Source organism: Cherax quadricarinatus, chromosome 3 (assembly GCF_038502225.1).
Source record: "Cherax quadricarinatus isolate ZL_2023a chromosome 3, ASM3850222v1, whole genome shotgun sequence".
Classification (NCBI taxonomy): domain Eukaryota; kingdom Metazoa; phylum Arthropoda; class Malacostraca; order Decapoda; family Parastacidae; genus Cherax; species Cherax quadricarinatus.
In genome coordinates, this window is record NC_091294.1 from 61,704,925 (window position 1) to 61,726,307 (window position 21,383).

The 21,383-nt window shown below is 37.4% G+C and overlaps 1 protein-coding gene across 3 annotated transcripts in view; it reads right to left on the minus strand.

Annotated features, from left to right (window-relative positions):
* Nucleotides 1–21,383, minus strand: part of LOC128705855 (uncharacterized) — a 623,755-nt gene that overhangs the window by 175,824 nt on the left and 426,548 nt on the right. Inside the window, exon 10 of one of the 3 annotated variants that reach the window (XM_070092020.1) lies at nucleotides 8,179–10,894. The exons of the other annotated variants lie outside the window; for them this stretch is intronic. Coding sequence (XP_069948121.1) covers nucleotides 10,883–10,894 — 12 coding nt within the window. The 3' untranslated portion in view covers nucleotides 8,179–10,882. Of the gene's footprint in view, nucleotides 1–8,178; nucleotides 10,895–21,383 lie in introns of those variants that run through there. 3 annotated transcript variants of the gene reach the window in all.

Here is a 21,383-nt window from a genome sequence, read left to right on the forward strand (position 1 = left end):
GTTTATGTGCTACATGAATATTTCATGTAAAATTTTTATTTTAATACTTCTAGTTATCAGAACGGATTAATTGAATTTACATTGTATTTCTTATGGAAAAAACAGTTCTAATAAATCGACCATTTCGATAATCGACCGGCTTCCAGGAACGGATTGCAAATCGACAATCAGAGGGACTTACTGTATATATATATATATATATATATATATATATATATATATATATATATAAATATATAATATATATATACCATATATATATATATATATATATATATATATATATATATATATATATATATATATATATATATATATATATATATATATGTCGTGCGAATATGTAAAGCTGGTCAATTAGCAAGCTCTGTTTTAAAGTTAAGTCCCTTTTAAAAATTCTGTATACGTTTAAGATATATTTTTCATTAATGTTAGTGTAAAATTTAATTTTTACTCAAAAGAATCTTAAACTTACTAACATATTATTTTTAGACAATTTATTTTAGCCTAACTCAACTATTTATATATTTTGATTTGTTTACAATAATTTGTACTAAACAAACAAAGTGAAATATATTTTTCATTTATCATTCAGAATGATTTTGGCAAGTGTACATACATAATTTCTTGTCTATATTAAGACAAGCATTGCTATATTAAGATAGCAAGTTTCTGCCTGTTCATTTGACATATATATATATATATATATATATATATATATATATATATATATACCTATGTATATATGTATATATATATATATGTAACTATGTATTATATATAATAATATATAATATGTATATATATATATATATATATATATATATATGTATATTTATATATATATATATATATATATATATATATATATATATATATATATAAATATATATATATATATATATATATATATATATATATATATATATATATATATATATATATATATGTATATATATATATATATATATATATGTAGGAGTGTCCAACTAAAGTCCTCTTGCTCATTTCTCTTGTGCATATATAGCAGTTAGAAATCCCAGTGAACTTGATGTGAGCTAAACATCTTGTTCTAGATGATGTACACTATGAGTACAAGAGTCCGTCCTACATGACCTTACAGGTAGCATGAGGACAGGAAATGAGTCTCATCTGAATCCATCAAATGTAAAAATCCTCTCAGTCAGTCAACCGATGTTAAATGCAGTGAGATCAAGCTACAAGGCAGCAGTCATTGCCCCCTCAAATAGTATCTTTGGAGCACCTCTGGGAAGCAATGCCATTAACACCTGCAATTCTCAGGAAGAGTGGGAGTTGGGAGAATGGAACTACGAATAGGCAATCTGGACACCCACGATACCTTGTACCCTTCACAAAGTGCTTAGGTGCAGGTTGACATATTTCCTAGATGTACACCTTCAATATGATAAACCTATACAGCACAGATATGACGTTATTCTGAGGCAGATTTTAAGAAAGTGCAACCTCTAGAGACAGGCAGTGGAGACCAAGCTGCACTTCAGTCAGACTCGGAGAACATTAGTGTCTAAGTCATCACAGATTGCGCTACCTGCTTTTCTGTCTCGTTATGTGCATCAGAGAGCTTGTAGCAGCGATTCTCCCTGAACATCTTAGGGACAACATTTAGATCAGGACCAAAATTCATTGACAGACCATGATCTGAAATAATCTAACGGGCTCTGAGACAGAATCACTCCCCAACAACTTCACAGACAATCGCTGGGATTGCCAATAGTGAAATAACCCAGCCTCCAGCAGTAGCTGAGTGTATCAGGAAAGGATGACCCGCCTCCGCAACGTCGAGAGCCCACTCATGAGACTTTCTGTTGTCTGTTCCCAACTCCAGCCTTAGCACACGCCTCGACCACAGACCAGCCATATCAGTGTTTGCCCTTCGACTTGCCACCCTATTCTCGCCGAACACGGGTGTATTTGTGCAGTGAAACCTTGAGCCGATTCGGGTGGCACGTAGTCTTGTGTGCCATAAATCCGAGGGAAAGATTGCAAGACATGAGGAGGTAAATAACATTATCAAAACAGTTGGATGCCCAGCAGTAAGGGAGCCACCCCAACTATGCAGATCTGATGGCAGCCAGAAGCGTCCAGATGGTATCACCCTTCAAGCCTGGACAGATGGGAAGCAGGTGGTGTGGGACTACACATGTGCATCTAACTTGGCTGATACCTATCTCCAAACACCAGGGAGGAAGGAGGGGCAGCCGCCAGCTTCAGGGAGTCCCAAAAGACTAGAAAATATGGAGAACTTGCCCATCATTATATGTTTGTTCCCATTGGCTCAGAGACCCTCGGCTCATTGGGAAAGAGTGCATCTAAATTCCTTAAGGAGCTGGGAAAAAGACTCATCAGGGTAACTAGGGATCCCAGGGCAGCTAGTTTTCTGTGCCAGCGGCTCAGTGCGGCTGTTCAAAGGGGTAATGTCTGCTGTATTTCGGGCACACGCCCCAGCTCTGAGGAGCTGGAGGAGATTTTCGCCTTACAATCGGTGATACACGCGTAACAACATGTACCGTATATGCCACTTTTATATCGACAATGTATCTCTTAAATCTTTTGTTCCATATTATGTAATAAAATATTCCTATTGGTAAAAAAAAATATATGTAAAGATGGGGTGGTAGGGGAAGTGGAATATTCAAACGGCTTCAGGAAGAAATCCAAATATTCTTCCTTGAAGCCTTTTTATCCACTTGTCCGAGGCTATGGGTCCCACAATTTACACCAGAGGTGGACCCCATCCTATATTATATATATATATATATATATATATATATATATATATATATATATATATATATATATATATATATATATATATATATATATGTATATATATATATATGAATATATAATATATATTTATATATATATATATATATATATATATATATATATATATATATATATATATATATATATATATATATATATATATATATATATATATATATATATATATATTACACACACACACACACACACTCACACACGTAAGGGACACTACCAGAGAGAGAGGAGATGATGAACCAGCGAGACTGGACCTAGCATTCTCCTTGAGTATTGCAGAAATGGAGGACATCACATATGAAAGACCCCTGGGGAGTCAGTGATCATGTGGTTTTAAGCTTCGAATACATATTAGAGTTACAAGTGGAGGGGAAAGCAGGACGAGGTGGACGAGTGAAGCCAAACTACAGGAAGGGGAGTACGCAAGAATAAAGACCTTCCTGAACGGGGCTCAGTGGGACAGAGAACTGGCAAGGAAGTCAGCGAACTAGATGATGGAATATGTGACAACAATATACAAGGAAGTTGAGGAGAGGTTTGTACCCAAGGGTAACAGGAATAATGAAAAGGCCAGAATGAGTCCATGGTTCACCCAAAGATGCAGGGAGGCCAAATCCAAGTGTGCAAGGGAATAGGAGAAGTATAGAAGGAAAAGGACCCAGGAGAACACGGAGACCAGTTGTAGAGCCAGAAGTGGATATGCACAGGTAAGATGGGAGGCCCAATGGCAATATAAGAATGACATAGCAGCGAAAGCTAAATATGACTCAAAGCCACATCAGGAGGAAAACAACAGTCAAGAACCAGGTAATCAGGAAGGAAGTAGGTGAGGTCACAAAAATCGACAGCAAAGTATGTGAGGGGCTCATCATCAGATTCAAAGAAGTGTTCTCAGAGGAGACAGAAATGCCTCCAGAGAGGTAGAGAGGTGAGGTACACCATCAAGTGTTGCACACAACACATACAACCGAGGAAGAAGTGAAGAGGCTGTTAAGCGAGCTAGATATCTCAAAGGCGATAGTTCCGGACAACATCTCTCCATGGGTCCTGAGAGAGGGAGCAGAGGCACTTTGTGTACCAGTAACAACAATCTTCAACACATCTATCGGAACAGGACGACTACCTGAAGTATGGAAGACAACAAATGTAGTCACAATTTTTTAAAAATTAGACAGACACAAAGCATTAAACTACAGACCAGTGTCACTGACATGTATAGTATGCAAAGTCATGGAGAGAAATATCAGAAGAGTTGTGGAGAACCTAGAAAGGAATGAACTTATCAGCGAGAGCCAGCACAGTTTCAGGGATGGGAAATCCTGTGTCTCAAACCTACTGGAGCTCTATGAGAGAGTGATGGTTGTAAGAAAAGAGATAGAGGGGTGAAGAGATTCAATCGGGCAAGGACCAGGCAGACCGACAGAGGGTTCTAGACAGAATGCATTCCTGGTCCAGCAACTGGCTCCTGGAGTTCAACCCCGTCAAGTACAAAGGCATGAAGATTGGGGAAGGGCAAAGAAGACCACGGATGTAGTATAGTCTAGGGGGCCAGAGCCTACAAACCTCACTCAAGGAAAACGACTTGGTGTGTGTATAACACTGGGCACACCTCCTGAGGTGCACATGAACCAAATAACTGCTGCAGCATTTGGGCGCCAGTAAAATCTAAGAACAGAATTCCGATATCCCATTGAAGTTCGACGATTTGTTCAGTAATGTTGCGTTGGAGCTATGTTAGATATTCAGCACAAGTTTGGAACCCTCTTACCCAACCAGAAGCAGTGAGAGCTAGAGAAAGTGAGTTTGCAGCAGTCAGTTCCTGAGCTAAGGGGTATGTCCTGCGACGAGAAGTTGAGAAGTATCGATGGAGACATTTGGAGGAACAGGAGAGATGAGAAGTAAATAGGATAACATCATATAAATACAGGAAGCATAGACAAGGTGGACAGAGCCAAATGTTCAGAAGAGGACACAGCAACAAAGGGGACACAATCGGAGTTGAAGACACAGATGAATCCGGATGCTGAAAGTGACTTTGCTTTGATGCGAGTTGTCAAGAAGTGGAATAGCTTGGGTAGTGATGTAGCGGAGACAGGATCCATACATAGCTTTAAGAAGAGGTATGATAAAGCTTACGCAGAGGGAAGACTGACTGAGTAGCAGCCAGTTGATGAGGCTGGGCCAAGAGCTGTGAATCGACCCCCACAACCACAACTAGGTGAGCACACACACACACACACACACACACACACACACACACATATATATATATATATATATATATATATATATATATATATATATATATATATATATATAATATGCTCCTATATCAATAACAACACTACGCTAGCCAAGGATTCATTATGTTGGCACTAGTCTGCCTCATGGTAAACCAAAAACCAAATGGCCTTTAACCACAGGACCACCCAATACAGATTAATAATAATAATAATAATAATAATAATAATAATAATAATAATAATAATAATAATAATAATAATAATAATAATAATAATAATAATAACTAATATGTATGTATCATATTAACATCTTTATTTACTACAGCATGTGTACAAGGTATACAGTCGTAGCTGTTGTAATGACATACTATATATGAGAAAGTCCCTTGTTGCTGCTCCCGCATTTCAGGCAAATTAGGTCAGTGTCCCAGGATGCAGCCCACGCAGTCGATAACACCCAGGTACCCATTTGCTGATGGGAACATGAACTGCTGAGTGGAAAAGAAACATATCCAATGTTTCTCTGGCTGAGAATCGAACCAGGCCCTCGTGTGAAGCGAGTGTTGCCCTCGGGCCACAAGAGCCTGCTTAAGTAACAACCAGCCATACAGGTTCCGAATCCTTGGCTAACCTGATATTTTTATTGATCAATACCACTGTTCATTAGTTGCAATAATATATAAATGCTGCTCGTGACCTAGTACAAACAGGGATGAGAGCAGAAATTAAACACAAGCATCCGTAATGCCCTCGGATGGCGGTCAACAGCTAGCTCTTTTAGCTGCGCCATTCTTAATAGGTGGGTAGTCCTGTGGTTTAGCGTCATGTGGTTCTCGCTTATCATGAGCAGACCAATACAGCATGGCTTCAGATCCTTGTGACTAATGAATTGTTGTTATTGATCAATACCACTCGTTCGTGCTTAATATATATATATATATATATATATATATATATATATATATATATATATATATATATATATTTGTGTGTGTGTGTCGTGCCGAATAAACGAACTTGCCATCTTGGCTTAAATAGCAAAACGTTAACCTTGCCATATAGGACAAAGCGAAAATTTATATGCAATAATTTCGCCAAAATCATTCTGAACCTAACGAAAAAATATATTCTGTGTTTGTTTAGTATTAAATTATTGTAAACAAATCTAAATATATTTGGTTGGATTCAAGCTAAAATAAATTGTTCTTGTTATAACAAGGTTAGGTAAGTTTTCTAAGATTAGCTTTTGATGCAAAATTAGAGATTTTTACATTAACATTAATGAAAAAGTATATCTCTTAAATATATAAGAAAAATTTTTAGGAAGGACCCAATTTAAATGAGTTCTTTTCAATTGACCAGTTTACATTTAAGTGACATGTATATATATATATGTATATATATATATATATATATATGTATATATGTATATATATATAATATATATGTATATATATATATATATACATATATATATATATGTAATAACCATATATATATATATATATATATATATATATATATATATATATATATATATATATATATATATATATGTACCTATATGTATATATATATATATATATATATATATATATATATACTCTTCTCTCATATATATATATATATATATACATATATATATATATATATATATATATATATACCTATATATATATATATATATATATATATATATATATATATATATATATATATATATATATATATATATATATATGTCACGTGCCGAATAGGCAGAAACAAGTGAAAATTTGTGTATAAAATAATTTCGCCAAAATTATTCTGAACCTATCGAAAAAATATGTTGATTTGTTTGTTTAGTTCTAAATTGTTGTAATGTTAAGTATATTTAGTTAGAGTTAAACTAAATAGAATTGCTCTTGTTATAATAGTTATTGATTTTCTAAAATACTTTTGAATTTAACAATTAAATTTTTTTCCATTAACATTAATGAAAAAAATATATCTTCAAACGTATAAGAGAAAATTTCAGAAAGGACTTAATTTTAAACGAGTTCTTGCTAATTGACCAGTTTTACATATTCGGCACGACATCGCGCCGCTCACCGAATATTTTTCCGATTTTTTTCGATTTTTTTTTAATTTCATTTTCTTGTGCTCTCCATCTCCTTGGATCAAGTTTTTGGGTTTCCCTCTATGGGGTTTCGAATTTCTTATGATCTCCTCGGATCAACACCCTCCCCCACACCTCCCATCATCCACTTGTACCCTCTATGTCCAAGTATTTCTCCTCCATCTCCTTGGATCAAGTTTTTCTCGATATCAATAATACAAAGACTCCATCTCCTTGGATCAAGTTTTTATCGATATCAATAATACAAAGACTCCATCTCCTTGGATCAAGTTTTATAATATCAATAGCCAAAACTCCATCCTTGGATCAGTTTTTGGATTCCCCTCTGAGAGTAAGCATTCAAATGAACTCCTCCTGGGGCATGGGCTTTCCTCTTACTACAGGTCATAAATTAATGACGTCACCCCACCTGTGTTTACTCGGCGGTCAGTGACGTCACGTGATGTTCTCACACACACAGGCTGAATCTGTCGAACGAACGTAACTTAAAATGCAGGATAACACCCCTAAACACAATATTTTCATTTATTTATTTATTACTTCTTCAATGCATTTCATATATACATTTCTGTTGATAACAAAAAATCCTCATGTTAGCAACTGCAATTGGCAGCTAAATCGCTTGCAGCAATTCTTACACCACCAATTCTGTTACCTGTTTTGTTGGATACTACTATTGTCACCATCTAATTACATTCACTTTGCATCGATATTTCCTCTATGGGTCTAAATTAAATAATTCACATTTCCAGTCTTTGACGATCACGTTGCAAACCAACAGAACCACTCTCCACTCCGGTGACATTTCTCGTTTTTAACCTTTGATCAGTCCAGCAATCTGTGATGATGGGATGGCCTCTCAGATCGCCACGTGGTGTTCTCTCTCTATTCACCCCTTCCCACCATCCCAGACCTCATATTTCACTCGTCGCAACACCACAGCTCCATCGCAACAGCCCTGGCCATAACCTCCGGCATAGCCTGACTGCTAACCACTTTTTCGGCATCACTAGTTCGACAACAACGCCCACAACCCACAACACCCATAACCCACATCACCCACAACCCACAACACTCACAACAACAACCCACAACTTATAACCACTTTTTTGGCATCATTAGTTCAACAACAACACCCACAACTCACAACACCCACAACCCAAAACACCCCACAACCCACATCACCCACAAAAACAACCTGCTTATAACATATTTTTTTGTATCTCTAGTTTGATAACAATACCCACAACCCTCATCACTTACTAATTTATTCACAATTTTTCCTCTTTCGATACAATTTTTTCCCATTCTTTTTACTGAATCTTAAATGTAATGCACATTTCTCCCTACATTACTAAAATTCTAATAAAATCCTCTCCATACTCATCTCCTTGTATCCACATATTTAATATTATACTCACAACAACTAATCATCTCACTACCCAACTACTGCAGCATGTTTCTACACCCTCCAATCTTTTCCAATGTATCATAACTTTTCACTTCTATAATTTCTTTTTTAATATTCACACATAACCTTTATTTTCAGTAAAATCCCCCCATATTTCATTATATTTCTAATACAACCCTCCCCATACCACTCTCCATCTCACCCACATTTCTTCACACCTGCTCACCCATCTCCCTTTCACTCATAACCCACAATTTCATCAGAAAAAGTCACCGCAACACTTACAACTCACACTTTTCTCAATATTAAGAAATATTCTCTCATCGACAACCTTTATCATCTCACTACAAAATATCCCCCCAAGATTACTTGGAACGCTCTCATAAATAATTGATTACTCACAAAAATACCTTTGAATAGTCTCAGACAACACTGAAACACTTCCAGGACAACATTTTAAATACTCCCAAATAAGATTTGACATCTCTAATTTATCTACACTTACATGTTTCATTAAATTACAACTCATCCCCCAAACTCCTCCCTCATTCTCCAGATTTTTACAACAGTATCACAAAAACTAACTCATACACTTATTTCATGAGATATTACCATCACTAACATTCAGATGCCACGCTTTACTTTGAACACCTTCAAAACACTCTCATACATCATTTGAAGACCAACTTTTTCTCAATATCTGTTAAGAAATATTCTCTCATCAACATCCTTTATCATCTTACTACAGAACAACCCCCAGATTACTTCGAACACTCTCATAAATCATTTGAATACTCTCAAAAGCGCCTTTGAACATTTCCAAACAACACCAAAAACACCATCAATTACTTTAGAACATTTCCAAGACAACATTTTGAATACTCTCAAATAAGATTTGACACCTCTAATTTATCTACACTTACATATTTCATTAAATTACAACTCATCCACCAAATTCTTACTGCATTCTCCAGATTTTTACAAGATTAGCACAAAAACTAGGTCATATACTTATGAGTCATTATCAACACTACCACAAACACACACACACACATACACACACACACACACACACACACACACACACACACACACACACACACACACACACACACACACAAACACACACACACACACACACCACACTTTACTTTGAACACCTTCAAAAATACTCTTGCACATCATTTGAACACCATCAAAAACATCATCAAACTCCTTTGAATACTCCCAAATACACCACTGAATATTACTAAAACACCACTGAATACTACCAAAACACCACTGAATACTGCCAAAACACCACTGAATACTGCCCGAACACTACTAAAAATCACCAGAAACTAAGATCAACACTTCCAGCTAATACCCATTTTATAGAAATCCCCACAATTTTTTCTTAAATGTAATGCCCATTCCTCCCTACACTCACTAAATTTCTAATAAAATCCATCTCCTCAAATCCACATAGTTTAATATTATACTCATAACCCACAATTTTTCTCATTTTAACTATTTCATCAGAAAAAGTCACTCGCATTTTTCATTTTTGACTCGGTAATATTCACATGTCACAAATTTTTAGAAAACACTCGTTTTTATAAATATATCACGAACACATCCAACTAAGATATGATATAAATCACATTTTAGTCACATTCCCTCGATTTCGGTAATATGAACAAAATGTTTGGGATAACATTAGAACATTTCCAAATTACGTTGGAGTACATTCAGAAATATATTGAAACACTTCCAAAATACATTAGAGTACTCCAGAAATACTTTGAACGACTCAATTTTTAGAGTCGTTGAGTGTATTTCTAAACACAATCAATGGTAGAAATGTTCACTCGATTTCCGGATAGAAACACAATCCTCGGTCTGAGAGATTTCTTGAGCTTCTATGACTTACCCCAAAGTATTGCGTCATGATTTTGTACAATCCCCTCCGGCGACGCCATGAAATGGTGTTCACACCCAAGGTAGATTTAAGATAATCATCTTTTTCCAGACCAACTGTGTCCTCTTGTGCTAAAATTTGGTGAGGTCACAGAGCTGACAGACGCCATGAAATTAACTTAAATGAGATATAACATTTGTATTCTACCTCAATACTTTTTCATGGTAAGGTTTGATTGATTTAAAATTCATCATGTCTTAAAATTTTTTACTAAACATTTCTCTTTTTAATGAATGAATCATCATATATTATTAATCTTGGTGTAACAACATGATCTAAACATCATAAATCCTCCTCTCTAGGTCTTTTTCTTCCAAGCCCTGTTACATCGGTACCTGTAAATGTTAATATTTTTTTTATTTCATTAGCATATAATGGGGAGAATTTTGCATCATCACCTGTAAAAGATATAAACCAACTAAAAGTTATATTTTTTTTTCACTATCCCAAACATATGTCTCTCAAGTGTTACATAAGTATTCCTCTCGTTAACTTAAATATCTTCCCATTATTAACTTAAACGCATAATCATACTTTTCTTCATGTTAACTTAAATGATGTAAGTATTATGGTAGACATGATTCTTGGTGTTCTGGTAGAGAGAGATGGCCGAAATGGTAAGTAACACATTTCACGAAGAGGTAAATATGAGTTATATATTAGTTCAAATATATCTCTCTCTTTAAGTTATAATTACTTCCTCATAATAATTTAAATGAATTAAACCACTGATACAAGGTAAATAATTTTGCTTACCTTATAAGTTACTCACACATTAGGTTCAGTGGTTTTAATATATTGTTTAATATCTGTGAAAAGTTCTCTCCAAATTAATTTCCTCTTCTTTGTGTTGTAATATCTATGCAAAATGCACAGATTATACTGTCTATTAAATATTTGACTGACAAAGTTGTCAGTTTTTTTTTTTTATATTTTATTTAAAACAGTGCGATACAAATAGCAGAAATATATTAAAAAGATACACGACAAAAGCTTACTGCACAAGAATCTCACTTAACCCGAAACCTAATATTGATACCATACTGCACAGTGGTAATACACTCTCACGCACAACACACCGTATATTACAGTGGTAATACACTCTCACACACAAACACCGTATATTACAGTGGTAATACACTCTCACACACAACACACCGTATATTACAGTGGTAATACACTCTCACACACAACACACTGTATATTACAGTGGTAATACACTCTCACACACAACACACTGTATATTACAGTGGTAATACACACTCACACACAACACACCGTATATTACAATGGTATTACACTCACGCACAACACACCGTATATTACAGTGGTAATACACTCTCACACACAACACACCGTATATTACAGTGGTAATACACTCTCACACACAACACACCGTATATTACAGTGGTAATACACTCTCACACACAACACACCGTATATTACAGTGGTAATACACTCTCACACACAACACACCGTATATTACAGTGGTAATACACTCTCACGCACAACACACCGTATATTACAGTGGTAATACACTCTCACGCACAACACACCGTATATTACAGTGGTAATACACTCTCACACACAACACACCGTATATTACAGTGGTAATACACTCTCACACACAACACACCGTATATTACAGTGGTAATACACTCTCACACACAACACACCGTATATTACAGTGGTAATACACTCTCACACACAACACACCGTATATTACAGTGGTAATACACTCTCACACACAACACACCGTATATTACAGTGGTAATACACTCTCACACACAACACACCGTATATTACAGTGGTAATACACTCTCACACACAACACACCGTATATTACAGTGGTAATACACTCTCACACACAACACACCGTATATTACAGTGGTAATACACTCTCACGCACAACACACCGTATATTACAGTGGTAATACACTCTCACACACAACACACCGTATATTACAGTGGTAATACACTCTCACACACAACACACCGTATATTACAGTGGTAATACACTCTCACGCACAACACACCGTATATTACAGTGGTAATACACTCTCACACACAACACACCGTATATTACAGTGGTAATACACTCTCACACACAACACACCGTATATTACAGTGGTAATACACTCTCACACACAACACACCGTATATTACAGTGGTAATACACTCTCACGCACAACACACCGTATATTACAGTGGTAATACACTCTCACACACACACCGTATATTACAGTGGTAATACACTCTCACGCACAACACACCGTATATTACAGTGGTAATACACTCTCACACACAACACACCGTATATTACAGTGGTAATACACTCTCACGCACAACACACCGTATATTACAGTGGTAATACACTCTCACACACAACACACCGTATATTACAGTGGTAATACACTCTCACACACAACACACCGTATATTACAGTGGTAATACACTCTCACGCACAACACACCGTATATTACAGTGGTAATACACTCTCACACACAACACACCGTATATTACAGTGGTAATACACTCTCACGCACAACACACCGTATATTACAGTGGTAATACACTCTCACACACAACACACCGTATATTACAGTGGTAATACACTCTCACGCACAACACACCGTATATTACAGTGGTAATACACTCTCACGCACAACACACCGTATATTACAGTGGTAATGCACTCTCACACACAACACACCGTATATTACAGTGGTAATACACTCTCACGCACAACACACCGTATATTACAGTGGTAATACACTCTCACACACAACACACCGTATATTACAGTGGTAATACACTCTCACGCACAACACACCGTATATTACAGTGGTAATACACTCTCACACACAACACACCGTATATTACAGTGGTAATACACTCTCACGCACAACACACCGTATATTACAGTGGTAATACACTCTCACACACAACACACCGTATATTACAGTGGTAATACACACTCACGCACAACACACCGTATATTACAGTGGTAATACACTCTCACACACAACACACCGTATATTACAGTGGTAATGCACTCTCACGCACAACACACCGTATATTACAGTGGTAATACACTCTCACACACAACACACCGTATATTACAGTGGTAATACACTCTCACGCACAACACACCGTATATTACAGTGGTAATACACTCTCACACACAACACACCGTATATTACAGTGGTAATACACTCTCACACACAACACACCGTATATTACAGTGGTAATACACTCTCACACACAACACACCGTATATTACAGTGGTAATACACTCTCACACACAACACACCGTATATTACAGTGGTAATACACTCTCACGCACAACACACCGTATATTACAGTGGTAATACACTCTCACACACAACACACTGTATATTACAGTGGTAATACACTCTCACACACAACACACCGTATATTACAGTGGTAATACACTCTCACGCACAACACACCGTATATTACAGTGGTAATACACTCTCACGCACAACACACCGTATATTACAGTGGTAATACACTCTCACACACAACACACCGTATATTACAGTGGTAATACACTCTCACACACAACACACCGTATATTACAGTGGTAATACACTCTCACACACAACACACCGTATATTACAGTGGTAATACACTCTCACACAAAACACACCGTATATTACAGTGGTAATACACTCTCACACACAACACACCGTATATTACAGTGATAATACACTCTCACACACAACACACCGTATATTACAGTGGTAATACACTCTCACACACAACACACCGTATATTACAGTGGTAATACACTCTCACACACAACACACCGTATATTACAGTGGTAATACACTCTCACACACAACACACCGTATATTACAGTGGTAATACACTCTCACACACAACACACCGTATATTACAGTGGTAATACACTCTCACACACAACACTATACATTACAGTAATATTGTTTTATTTGTTAAAGAACATCTCTAACAAGGTTACATATACAAAACATCAAACACTGGAAATTATAAAGATTGTACAATAAAACAGAGATAAAAAAAAAAACCAAACACACACAATGACACACATACACAAGCACACACGTATACACTACATGAGACTACATCAGGCACATACTAGGTGAGGTTTCTGCCTGTGAACACACACGTATGCAAGACTAAATCTAAGATCTCAGGTGCTCAACAGAGCACCACGATACTCAAACATTAATTTTGGCGATTATCACGAGATCTTAACATAGACATTGGTATTTAGGATACAAAGAAGGAAACGGGATAATACTAAAAGTCACAAAAAAAACATCCAATATAACAAAACAAAACTACGATGTGATATTTTACATCTCAGCTGAACAAAGAAAAAAATGATGCAAGTAGTTACATGTAATATAATATTACTGAAAAGCACACTGTAACACAGCGTAAAATATAACATAGAATAAGAACCAATTGCTTATGCTAGGAAAAACAATTTTTTTTTTTTTTTTTTTAACAATAACAATTGAATCAAAATCATTAAAGACACCTATAACATATTTGAGTCTCATTGAAAATTTTCATCATAAAGTCCTTGAAATGATTTATACATGAAAAATGATAATATGCAATCGTAGTGCAACACATTTCCAAATGATAACTGTGTAGTACCTGAAACCCTCGGGGCAATAACCCTATTACCCATAGACATCAAAACTCAATTATACATCCATATAAACAGCTCTCCATGCTCACACCCATGTCTAGGAAAATAGCCCGTTGTATCCCCTTACCCACTTTGCAAATCTCATAAATCCCTTAATGTGAAATTTCGATAACCCTCACTAAAATCTCTCTCCCATCTCCCTCCATACACCCCTTTATTTCTACACTGTGTCCTATAAAAAGTTGCTGCCAACGCATTAATTCTTGCACGCACGTTCGCCTTCCTCATAGCCCACATCATATATATATAATCCGTAATCACATACCCAATCGCATTCTCAACCCTTTTATTCACCCCAGTTATATCTAAACTTAAAGCCCTCAAGACCTGCAAACCCCCTCCCCCCACTAACCTTAAAACCTTACCCATCCAAGCCCTTATAAGTTCAATACAATCGCAAAAATACACCGTATGATAATAGTCGCAAATCCTCCACAATCCTTGCATTCCCCATCCTCTAGTATTCTCTTATAGAATAAAACCATTCCTGACGGCAATATTCCATGTAAAAATCTATACATAACTTCTCTGACTTTAGGTTTTAAACGCAATTTGTTTAAACGCCCCCAAATATTACGCCAATCATACATCGGATAAACTCCTTCTACCGCCGCTACCAAAGCCTTACCATCTGCCCTATCAAGATTTCTCAGTTTAATATGTAAAGGATCCCTCACGTTTATAAATACCCGTAACATTGCCTCACCTATCATGAACTCCCTACCCCCCCACCACCGTCGCATATCCTGATGTATCCTATGAAGACCATCTCCTTTCGCCCCTCCCTCCCGCTTATAACTATGTTTTAAATACATACTTATTATCCTCTTTTCGACATCTACAAGTCCCAGCCCTTCATGGCCAACCAGGAGTGTGACAACCGCTCTACTTAACCATTCGCTCCCTGTTCCCCAAATGAATCTAAAAACACTTTTTTGTAGCCTTTTTAACTCACAACGAAGTATCGGAAATATTACTGTAACATGCCATAGTTTACTATATAATAGCACATTCGTTGTAATCACCCTTTGTTGCAAACTTAAATTAGCAGCTCTTATACCACTGAGGCGCTTCAGAACGCTATCAACGATACGCACGGAATTTATTTGTTGTGCTAACTTGATATCATTTACATAAACGATCCCACAAATCTTCATTTGGTCCACCCTTTCCCACCTTTCAGCAACCATTCCTTCCTCACGTGACCCTTTTCCAACATTCATATACTTTGTTTTCCCCATGTTAATCTTCATGCCAGTAGCCTTTTCAAAAACTTTCCTTAACGTTTCTACCCGAATCAAATCCATGTTTTCTCTCACCAAAATCGTCGTATCGTCGACATATCCAACAATGCCTGCTCCCCCATCCCTTACATTACCCATCCCCTTTGCTTCCAATAAAACCCTTATCCCTCTATAAAAGGGATCTTGAAAACAAGCAAAAAAAATTTGTGAAAGATGACAACCTTGACGCAAACCCCTTCCCATCTGAATTCGATCTCCCAACCTCCCATTCACCTGCACACGCAAGGTTGCCTCCTGATACATTAATTTGGCCCATGATATAATTTCCACCCCAAACCCCTGCCATCTCATGATCTTCCATAACGTCTCCCGTTCCACACTATCATATGCCGCCTCCCAATCTATAGCCAATACCCCCCCCCTTTCCCAGTCTTACTCTTTCTTCAATAAAACTTCTAATCATACCGTGACCTTCATACACAGACCTGCCCGGCACCCCATATTGTCCCTTGTCAATCACTTTGCCCAGGACTTTTTTTATTCTGTTAGCCAAGATCCTTCCAAAAATTTTATAGTCACCACATAATAACGAGATTGCACGATAATCTTTAACCGTTAATGGCTCGCCTTTAGGAACTAGGACGACCACAGCCAACCTTTGTTGTTCCCCTAAAACCCCATCCCGCTTCATTATATTGAATAAACGTACCAAAAACCCCTTTAAAATGTTCCAATTTTGAAGATAAAAGTCGCTGGGCAACCCATCAATTCCTGGCGCCTTACCCAATTGTGCCCCAGATAAAGCCTCCCAAGTCTCACACTCCGTTATCGGCCCTCCCAACATCAAACGATCATGCTCCATCATCTCACAATGCACAAACCTACCGATTGACTGCAATGCAATTTCACTTATTCCAACACTTTGCATTTTCAATTTAACCCAAGCATCTATATACCCACTCATACCCTCCATCGTCATCAACTCCTGATTCACTTTATACCCCTGCATACCTACCTGAACATTCAACCCCATTAACTCCATTGCTTTGCGACGTCTGTGTTGATTCCTCAACACACACGCCGACGGCCGATCTCCCCACAAAACCTCTTCGATTCCACCCTTAAGCCTTTCCCCATCAAACCTTTCGTTTTGTAAATTTCGTAGTTGCTCCTTAATTCTTTCAATTTCTATAACAGGATAATTAGCATTCGCTTGTACATAGCAGTCGCGCAACTGCCCCTCTAAATATCGTTGGAAACCATATTGTAACTGATTATATCTCACTCCTTGACTAATATAATATTCCTTAATTCGCTTTTTGGCTATCGTTTCCCACCAATTAACCAAATCCACATCTCCAGGTGCTTCAACTACAAGGCGTTCCCACATATGCCCAAAAGACAAAAGACTTTCCTCTCTCTTCAATAACGTTACATTTAATTTCCAAAAAGATGGACCCCTTCTAGGCACACCCTCAATATCTACATCCATTACAACTCCTCTATGATCCGAAAAAAACACATTTATCACATTCACTCTCCGCACTGTAACTGCACTAGACACGTACATTCTATCCAATCTCGCCGCATAATCTCGTCTAATGAAAGTATGCTCCACCATGCCACCCCCCTCACACACATCCATTAAACCCACACTCGTCAATAAATCTCCCAGGAACCCCAAGCAACAACCCGCTCCTCGAGGCTCCACATCTTTTCGTCATATTACACAATTCCAGTCGCCCCCTATTATCGCTACATTTGGTAAACTACGTAGATAATATACTAATACATCTTGTACAAAATGAGTTTTAAGTCGTACATCTCCCTCGGCTGGCCCATATACACATACAAAACTTATGTGTGCTCTACCCCATAAACCATCCACCCTAATCACTCTCCCCTCCCCCCTTTCACTATGGCGTACTACAAACGGGCTATTTTCCTTTACCAGAATGGCGACGCCTCCTTTTAACCTCGTCGCATATTCCATATACACATCGTAACCATCCATTTCTAACTCATATCCAATTCTGTAATTGTGTTCTTGGATAAATACCACATCCACATCTAGATGCACCAAAAATTCATTAAACCACTTTCGCTTCCGCTCAGATCTCAAACCGTTAATATTTATTGTCAAAACCTTAAAGTCAATTAATGGGGTTTTCCTTTCGTTCTAGGTATATACTTTTCACTTATACATTTTACACCACCTCTATCCCTCCCCCCTTTTTTGGGAACCACCTTGATAAATTTTTGTTTCGTGGATTCACTGTTCCCTGTCCTCTGTACATCCGCCCAAGACTTTTTTCCTGGCCTTTGGGCAGGAGTAAGCACGTCGTCTGAGTCTGATGGGGTCGCCGTTTGCTTTCGCGTCCTACCCTCCACCTGCATTGGGATTTCTTTAGTACCATCATGATGCACCTCCACTTCTGCTACATTCACCATCATACCATGCGACACACTAGACTCAATGCTTTCATCCGTCGCCTCACCATGATGCTCAACCAATCCCAAAATTGCACCTGGATCCTCCACACAGTTGACGATCGACTCGTCTAACAAAACATCCAGTGCCTTCATTAAAGACGCCGCTACATCCTCTTCCCCCATAGTGGGCAGAGTCTCTTCAAATACTTTATTTATGTCCAGTGACGGTGATTCTTCTCGCTGTTTTGCATCCTCCAAAGCATTCTCCTGCGCTTTTTCTACCTCTTCACTCCAAGATGACCGTTGTCGAGACGGATGAGCATAAGACTGTTCTCGTCCCTCAACTTCCTCGACCTCTTCCGATTGTTGCTGTTGTGATATTTGGAGATTCCCATGATGCTTACCACACTGTGCCGCTATGTGGTCATATGACCCACACAGCCGACACGTACGACATTGCCCCGCATATGTTAAATATACTTGAGTTCGAAATGCTTGCAACATAATATAGGACAGTATGGGATGACGTAAGGTCATTTTGACTGAATATGTTCCCTCCAAACTTCCAGCATAAGGTCCAGCGGCCCACCGACCTGCAGAGGCCATATGAACCGTACCATAATTACGTAGTTCATCTTTTATAACAAAATCAGTCGCCTCAAAAGGCACATTCTTGATTTTTACCCATGTGTAGTATCGTGATACATCATGAAGACGTACTGATACAGCTGAATTGATGGCTATAATGGTCTCTTGATACTTATCCACCACTGCTTCGTAGACATTTGCTGACGTCATTTTAACGAAGATCCGTGTCGTCCCATTAAGTGCTGCACCACATATCTCTTCATTTGCGATACCGTAGGTATCACGGATAATCGCCGGTAGTAACAAATCCATCGTGGCTCCCGTGACAGCCCCACGGGTCAACTCAACGCAGTGTTGATGCGCCTGTTGCTATGCAGTGCCATGTTGGAAAATGAGCAGCGCACGTCCTCACTACTCAATGGTTGTTGACGAACTGATTGTCAGATACATTGTTTTCCAAAATATAATATACCAGATCATCACTCCACTCCCTTACCATTTCATCAATGAATTCATGCGAATCAAGTTCATTTTCTAACCAGTTTTTAACTCGTTGAAAATTCTTTTCACTCAATGTTTCACCATCTTTCCTTAAGAGTTGATTGACAGTGTTGCAAAATTCAAACCAAGGAAGATCTTTCACCGTTTCACAAATAACAATGAAATCACCAAGTTTCCCCATATTAGATGCTTTCCATGTGGTTCCCTGACAATGTCTGGGGGTGACTTACACACAACTCTCCCATACACATAAAGAGTTGCTAAATAGTATTAAATGAAAATTTCATTACGATTAAACTTACCTAAACTAGGATCAGCCATTTCTAAATCCATTTTCGTAATTAATTTTTTGGACTTTGGTATAATGAAAGTATAAGGGGAAATAGACTCTACTCAGCGTGAACGAAAATTTTTTGTCGAAAAATTCACAATGGCAACACAATGGTACCAGAATCATTGTTCTACGACATTCCTACAAGGAATTATGGTCATTTAAAACACCTAGGGGGACGTCACTACCCACGGCAGGTGTGCTCACCTGTCGTCAATTTTCATTTTTTCCGTTTTTTTTCGTGTATTTATTGTATTATTCTTTCTAAGATAATAATTGACGATTTGGCATCATAATACAGTGGGTGGGACTTATACGTAGACTTCCAGTTAACCAGGAACCTTCTGGCACCATTTTGCTGACGTCATGGAAAATTCCAGTCTCGGGATGGCCGGGGAATATGCTTCAATATAACGCTATTATAGCTTCTACGGCTTATTTATCTATCACAATTGATCTAATATGACATAATAAACAATATAAATAACAAAGAAATATGGTAAATACTCCAGAATGAATAATATATGGCATATTCCCAGAGCGTTCACTCTGGAATAAAAGACTCCCATCGTCAGGAATGGGCTTCCATTCTCCTTCTTTCACCTCCAGGGTCCTTATATGAAAGAAAACGAACATGGGGTAACTATGATATGCACTCGTAATGCTGAGAAAAATGCTATTTTCTCGAAAAAAAAAAAAAATCGGTGGTCCGGCTGTTTCGCGGATTATTTCGGAAGTAAGTTATTCACATATATGAGCCAGTGTATTCGTTAATAATAGCAGGAATGCAATGAAATTCACAGAGAACATAAAGGAAAGATTGTTTTACAAGCAAATGGAGGCTTTTTTGAGATATCATAATTTGTTTTTGATTTTTGTGAGGGCAAAAGTCAGATATTTGGCTGAATGTCAAAACCATACAAACTTTATTTTTTTTAAGAATGAAGAAAGGATCAATTACAGTTTGGATGTCCATTTGAAATACAGTTTAGCATTGT